The 8,248-nt window shown below is 39.0% G+C and overlaps 1 protein-coding gene across 1 annotated transcript in view; it reads left to right on the forward strand.

Moving 5' to 3' along the window:
* Positions 1-4,209, forward strand: part of foxo6b (forkhead box O6 b) — a 49,685-nt gene extending 45,476 nt beyond the window's left edge. Inside the window, 1 exon segment of the mRNA NM_001135132.2 lies at positions 1,055-4,209. Within this exon segment, the coding sequence (NP_001128604.2) occupies positions 1,055-2,740 (1,686 nt within the window). The 3' untranslated portion in view covers positions 2,741-4,209.
* The last annotated feature ends 4,039 nt before the right edge of the window (positions 4,210-8,248 follow it).

The raw sequence follows: 8,248 nt of genomic DNA on the forward strand, positions 1-8,248 counted from the left end.
GCCTTGAGTGGCTTATTGGTTTATTAAAGCACATAGTAATCATTTAAATTGTATTTATTAAATCCTGACGGCATAGAAAAATGTGAAATATTTACAGTTGATAGCGGGCCTCTGCATGCTCTATGCAATAATGTGCACATCGCTTACTGTATGTAAACAGGTGTTTTACATCATAGTTGCTATACTGCACCGCTGGATCAACATATCGACCAATTCACATCGGAGACTATAACAGTCATTAACATTCTTCACTCTGTTATACGCCAAAGAAAGAAAAGCATTTCTTTGCTGCATCTGTACCACTGAAGCCTCTCTCTCTCTTTCTCTCTCTCTCTCTCTGGTTTTTGTTTCCTTTGTCTGGTGCTCCTCCAGGATCGCTAGCTTGCCAAAATCACGCCTCGCTCTCGCTTTCTCATCTCACTCTCTGGCTTTCCCTCATATTTCCCCAAGACTGCAATCGATAGAGGCGTCTGTGATCAGGTTGCCACGTGTGATTCATTTGGGTAACCTTGACTACGGTTTGATGTGCGTGTGGACTTGGCTTGGCTAGCTGCAGCGTGAGTCAGAGAAAGCGTGTGCCGTGCAGGAGCTGGTCTGCTTACAGTATTGATTTGCCTGAGCAGCCAAGAGGGGCTTCACCTTTCCCTGCAATGAGTGCCATGAACTGTTTTTAGAGTTTTATAGGAACTTGCACCCTGAATGGTCTTATTTTTATTATCTGTTGATTTGAATAGCACTTGCTCAATGTAAAACCTTTTTTAAATATTCCTTGTATTTCATATATTTTTATTATATATATACCACAGCAGGGAATGCCTATGATTAACTGTTTAATTTGTCCAATTAATATTTATTTATTAATAAATGCACCCATTGTTTATGATTTTGTTTATCATCCATGCTTATTATGGTTCTTCAATGTATGTATTATGGTAAATGTATAGATGTAAAGTGAATAAAAACTGTAAACAAATTAAATATGAATTTGGTACTTTGATGGCATGTTTAAAAAGACTAACACCTTATTCCTACTTTTTTTTTCTTCTGTCTACAGAACTCCATTAGACACAACCTCTCCCTGCATACCAGATTCATCCGTGTTCAAAATGAGGGAACAGGAAAAAGTTCCTGGTGGATGCTTAACCCGGAAGGTGGGAAAATGGGCAAAGGACCCCGCAGACGAGCTGTATCCATGGACAATGGCACTAAGTACCTGAAGAGCAGAGGCAGAGTCAGCAGGAAGAGAACAGCGGCTGTGGGAATGGGTAGAGAGCTTGGAGCACCTGGAATACAGGGATCGCCTGAACATGGAAGCCCAGCAGGGAAGGGAGTAATGGGCATTGGAAGTGAAGAGTTTGATGCCTGGACAGACCTTCACTCCAGAACAAGTTCCTCTGCATCAACGTTAAGTGGATGCTTGTCTCCTATTCTGGCTGAGACAGAACCTGATGAACCAGAGGAAGGAGGACTTTCTTGTTCAGCCTCCCCACGACTCTACCCTAGCCCCACCAGCACAAGATCTCCAGCACTGGGAACAGGTGGACATTGTCCATCTGTTGAGCTTCCGCATCTAGCTGATCTAACTGGAGCAATCAGCTTGGAAGAGGGCTACTCCCAGCCTCTACCACTTAAGCGCAATGGATATCACTATGGCCCTGCACCTAAAGCAGAGACCTCCTACTGTGGTACAGTCTATGGCCAACCATCCATGGGCATGCTTAGGCATCATACGCCTATGCAGACTATTCAGGAAAATAAGCCTACTAGCTTCCAGCGTGCCCTTAGGGCATACTCAGAGAACAATGCCCTTGAAAGTTTGCTTGCTGGAGGGCCACAATACTGTGGTAAGGACATGGTTGTGGGGCAAGGAGGAACATCTCATTCACTTATGTCACAATCTAATACTGCTGTGCATTCTCACGGCCACAATCAGAGCCACAATCACAGCCAGAATCACAATCATAACCCAGAGCATGGCCACAATCGCAATTCCAGTCAAAGCCTTCACAATGGTCATGGAGTAACTCATGAGCAAAACCCAAGCCATCATCACAATCCCAATCAAGCTCATAATAAGCATCACCCAAGTCTTGATTACAATCACCATAAACAACACCGTGGCCATGACTATGTTCAATCTCATGACCACAAACTCAATGCTAGTCCCAATCACATGCACAATCACCTTCAGCATAACAATTCCAGACAACCAGATCTTTCTCCTAGGGTGAGCAATGACATGTTGCAACCCTACAACCACAAATCACCCAGCCTTTATGGCCCACGTGCTCATCTTCCTTCTACTGCTCTGCCTCCTAACCCTGCCAGTGTCTTGGATGTACCCCAAGACCCATGTCGCCTGGCTTCAGCTCCCCATCCTCGCCATCAATCCTACCCAGGTTCCCACCTCCACCAGGGCATGACAGAACCCTGGCAGGGGTATTACCACCACACATCACAGAATGCTAATTACCATGGAAACCACCAAGCTAGCCATCACCATGATCCTCAAAATCGGTTGCAATCTGAGCTGGAAATGGATGTGCACCAGAGCAGTTTGGATTGTGATGTGGAATCCATCCTCCTGAATGACTTTATGGACTCAACAGAGGGAATGGACTTTAACTTTGACGGGTCATTATCACAGGGTGTGGGCATGGGAATGGGTTTGGGGATGGGAATGGGAGTTTTTGCAGGACCTCAACAATCACACAATAGCCAGAGTTGGGTGCCTGGGTAAACCGAGGGGACATTGAGGACCTACATATAGGCAAACATTCAACCATACAGCCTTCTGAAGGGCAGCAGGTCAAGTTGGGAATTATAAGGAACAAACTGACCAATATTCCCTTTCACTGATGTCAGATTCTGGACTCATAATTATTCCCTGAAAAATCCAACCCCACCCCACCCCATCTACTCCATTGTCCCTGCTGTGGAATAATGTCATAGTGCCCTAACAGTCTTTTCTGTGGTTCATGTCCTTCAGTTTGTGCTCAATTCATCACCTCCATCTCTTTCTGGGCAAAAGCTCTGAAGCACTTTACATGGCCATCCATTCTGATGCTGTAACGACCACCCCGCGACCTGGGAGGAATCACATTGTCCGCTGGCCTGGGTTTAATGTATGCAAACGACTTTGTTATCCTTGCTGAACAAAAAAAGTAAATAATTAAGCATTGGTGTTGTTTTACTAAACATGAGTACAGGATTGAGCAGTTGCTATAGCTGTCTGAGTGTCTGTGCTGTCATTTGTGTATTCGTCAGTGTGTGCGGGTGTGTGAGTGTCTGAGTGTGGAGCTGCTTTTCTTTGGTAAATGTACGCACCTCCTCCCAAGGAGGTCTATTGGATGTCCCTTTATTGTGGGCCAGGACAGTCATCCATCAGACACACTCTATTGATATTCAGCATATCCTTTTTAATCTCCAAAGTAATGCACCAGCTATGCATCACTGTTGCAAATAGAATGTGATGCTCAGAGAGCACAGGGCTGTTTTTTTTTTTCCCCCGGACACACAACGGCTTAATGTGTTTTGGCGAAAGTGATGATTAAAGTCACTCTGCAGTAAATGGGGGGGCAGGAGGAGGGGTGTTAGAAGGAGGTAGGGAGGGCAGAGATGAAGAGATAGAGGGGGAAAAGGAGAAATGCAAATATTATCACTATGCCCCCTTCCTCTCCATTCTGTGAATTTATAAAGCTTTTCCTGTAATGAAATAAGGAACGATCCAACACTACCGCATATCCTGTGCAGGGCTCTTTCCTTGTTCACCTCAGCCTAGCTACTCTGTGGCACCCCTCGTCTTAAGCCAATGCCTTGGCTTTATTTGAGCAACATTAGTATCCTTTACTGTCTTTCAGCCCTACCCATGTCTCTACCCAACCTAATCAATGATAATTGATCAAATTTGAAGCTTTGTCAACCTTCATTAACTGGTAATTTAATACAGAACTGGACTCTGGAATCGTCCCTGTAACAAGTAACTCAACTAACCAACTGATGGTAGCGCCACTGTAGCTCAAAGGGATGCTTTCTTATATATAGACTGAGGTCTCAAAAACTTAAAACTAATATATATATATATATATATATATATATATATATATATATATATATATATATATATATATATATATATATAAATAGTTACAATTCCACCATCTTCCAAAGCCAATGCTGATTTAGTCAGCGAGCAAAAAAAAAAAAAAAAATCGGTGCTACATTCCCTTTGCAGACTTGCCCTATCATGCTACCATTATCCTGTGGTCTCCCAGAATCAAGTAATTAAATGCAACTGTGTATTTTCTCATTCTGAATGTAACACAACACCATAGATTTCTGACGGAGAAATCTGTAATTTTGACATGGGTGGTGAGGTTTGGTAAGGAAATGTAAGGGGCACATTTAAGTCTACAATTAATATCCCAGTTCTCTCTTCCGCTATCGATACTGGATAGTAGTAGATAAAGTAATGGGCACACTACATGACTATCATAATTGACATAATTAAATCACCATTATGAATGTAGCTAAAAGGTAAGCCCGTTAATTTGACTGGCAATTAAAAAACATATCAGATATAAAAGAGCTCTGACAGTTAGGTCTTTGATATGAGATTTTTTTTCAAAGCAATGGGAGGCTATCAAACCAGAATTGCCTGTATGTAAATTGCTGGCCTATCCATTCCAACAATTGCTAAATTATTTGCTGTCAAGACACAATCCAAATATATTTGGGAAGAAACAAAAACTACTTTGGCAAATGTATTAATTGGCAAAAAATTATGATGCAGCACCTTTCTGATCAAGTCAGAAGACCAAACATCAGATGGTAAAAAAAAAAAAAAAAACACTTGCAGTGATTTATAATTACACAATTATAATGGCTCCATGCACACTATTAATCAAATTTAAGAGTGATGTCATGGCTGCCAAGGTAAAGCCATTCCAAGACCAAATATTTGAATTTTCATGTTCTGATGCTCCAGGAGTGCATTCGACATTATTAAGAATTGAGTCTTTTTCTCTCCAGCAAGAACTGAAACTGTGGTGAGTAAGCCTCTAGCCAAGTCCTTAATAATTATACAGTGTTTGGTGTTTTAGGTTATTTCATCCACCCCGTGTATGTTTATTTGCTTTTGTCTGCGATTACTGATATTTCATAAAGAACCCCCCACTCCACCTCCATTTTCCCCCTTTAAAATATCCTGCCAAGTGCTTTCTCGAAGACTGAAGCCATCCACAGATATATGACTTGGATGCAGCTTTTTGTTCTGCTTAAATTTTGATGAGAAAAAACGTACATGGTGAGCGAAATAGAGAGGGCGGTTAAAAAGATAAAGGAAGCTGACAGAGAGTGAGTTGAAAAGGACGGCACTAGGTTGCTTGAAAGAAGAAGAAAAAAAGAAGAAGCCCTCACAGATAGAGATGGTGTGTGTGTTTGTGTGCATGAGAGAGAGAGTCTGTCAGAGTAGCTTCCCTCAGCAGAGCTGTTTGAATCAGGCCAAATGTCAAGTGGCTCTCTACAGTGTTTCTCACACGGCCCGATCAGATAGCCATCCTTCTTTCTCACTGTCTCTCTTTCCTGCCAAGGACAATGAGCCCTGTCTTCATCCGCTTTCATTCCCATCTTTATGTTCTTTTTGAGGTGGCCAGGAATCTGTTGTTATCCAACTGTGATTTTGATTGCTGGCCCACGCCTGCTTCAGCGCTCAGCTTCATGTGTGCGTGAGCGTGTATGCGTGCGTGTGTGTGTGTGTGTAGCACAGTGATGTACCTGAAATGATATGAAAATGAATTGAAATTGTGCCCTGGTATTTATTATGCCTGGCTATCAATAATATAATATACACAGTTTATATTTATTGGGTATAGAGATGGGCTGGATGACGGTATGGAACTCCTGTATCCCATTCATCTATATTATCCTGATTTTATTACAGTTCATTTCTGTTTCATGCTGTACAAAAATCTGTATTGAGAAAATTGTATAATATTTTTTGACAAGCAAATATCAGTTTTATTTCTTTTTTTTTATTAAATGATGTATCTGCTCATCTTGTGGCCTGTAAAATAAAACAAAAGAGAAATTGAAACACCTGAAAGCCTTTTCTTCTGTGTGAAGATACTTGTGAAAAAAATCACAAATGGGATCTATAATGCTTTTCGTGTCTCTTTTAGATTTTTTTTTTTTTAATGACTATAGTTTTGCTTGGTATTGTGACATATTCTCAAGTTAAATATAACATTGAATGAGAGAAAAAATAAATAAGTAACTAAATGAAAGCAGAGCTTGGATAAATAACTGACTGATAATTGGAGCGGTTAATGAAGTTCTATCCAAATTGTTAGAAAGAAACCTCCAAAAACTTCAATTGGCAAAAAAAATAAAATAAAAAAATTGAATAAAATAAAAATAATAAATAAATAAATAAATAAATAAATAAATAAATAAATAAATAAATAAATAAATAAATAAATAAATAAAATATTCCAAAAAATGTTTTTTTTTCTTTTTTTTGCAAATGAACTTTCAATGTAATGTTCATTTTTTTCCCCAAAGAACCTTACAATGGGAAATCTCGAAAGAACCAAGCTTTTCTAAGTCTGAAGCATTCGATTAACAACTTTCATCTACATTTACAAAACAGAGCACAAATAATAAACAGTCTTCTTCGACATTTTGAACATTTTAGAAACTTTAAATATTTACAGTATAACCTAAATTCCTTTTGGAAAACTAAAAAGGTTCTACTATTTTAACAGTCAAAAAATAAGTGGACAGTCATTTCAATGTCAACCTTACAGAATGTACAATTGTTGTGATCAAAATGAAATTTATGTCTAAAAAACTCTGAAGATGGGTAAATATCAATGAACATTTTAAAGTGTACTTCTTTAGCTTTGGGGGGTATGGGGAAGAAAAGAAACATTGTTCTTAATTCAATAATAGAGCTCTTGGAAATAAAGAAAATACACATTATTTCTGCCAGCTTGTATTGGAAATTTATCTTGGGTTAATATTGATTTTTTATTAGGTATTTCACTCTGAATAAAATCCTGTCCATTTGTCAACAAATAAGGCAGAAGTCTTTCATTTTTATTGGTGACAACATTACTAACCATCATTATAAATGCTTTAGGAATAGATTTCAATACCCTATTGTATTGCTTATTATATTTAAAGTTATATTTTTCACACACAAAAAAAAAAAATTCTGTGGCTCAAAGGTTTCTGTAGATCTCACAGTTTTTTTTTTTTGTGGAATTATTATTATTTTTTTTAGAAGTATTTTTATTGTGTGTCAGCCTTTTTTATTTCTTCCTTTTCTTCTTCTTTTTATGAGAGATTATTTTATGAGAACCATTTTAGGCAAAGTGGATAATAAATAAAACAACTGAGAATTCAATTAAGTCTCTTGAACTATGAAAGAGCGACCCCAGAGCAACAACATTTTCCTTTGGGATGCCAAGGAGGTCAGTGGGAATAATACTCATTATGTGTGTTTCTATGTGTGTCATGGGAATTTGATATGGTTTTTAAAAGCAAATACTGTTCATATTCAGAATTCAAAATTTAGAGAGCAACTGTTTATTGCTAATATAGGCAGCTCCCTTTTAATGTGACATACATTTGAAAAGCTTTACATAATCAGAGACTTGATAGAAAAGTGGCACAATGCTAAGCTGATGCTATATACTGTACAACACTGTTCTGTAATTGGGAGAGTTGAGCACTGAATAAAATATTAATGTATTATTATTACTGATCAAATTTCTACTTCTAATGCATTGCACACATCTATATGAAGGACACATGCAAGGCTCTCTTTGAATTTGTCTAAAATTAGGCTACCTTTTGGAAAGCCCCATATTGGAAGCACATTCACGATATAGATAGTTTAGTAGGTTTTGGAACAGAATGTGTATACATTAATTTAAAAGTGCATCATTTACTATGCTTTGTGTGTGTGTGTGTGTGTGTGTGTGTGTGTGTGTGTGTGTGTGTGTGTGTGTGTGTGTGTGTGTGTGTGTGTGTGTGTGTGTGTGTGTGTGTGATAAGGCTCGTTAACACCCCTGATGCTGTTCCACAGCTGTCCTTGTCCCTATGGAAGCTTTTTCACTGAGGGAATGCTGGCATCTGCAGTGCCATACTGTTCCACATCTTTCTCTGAGATTCACACACACACATGCGCGCACACACAGAGACACACATACATTGCTGCTCGTCTAATTGACTCCGCTCATCT

Source organism: Danio rerio, chromosome 19 (genome assembly GCF_049306965.1).
Source record: "Danio rerio strain Tuebingen ecotype United States chromosome 19, GRCz12tu, whole genome shotgun sequence".
Taxonomy (NCBI): Eukaryota; Metazoa; Chordata; class Actinopteri; order Cypriniformes; family Danionidae; genus Danio; species Danio rerio.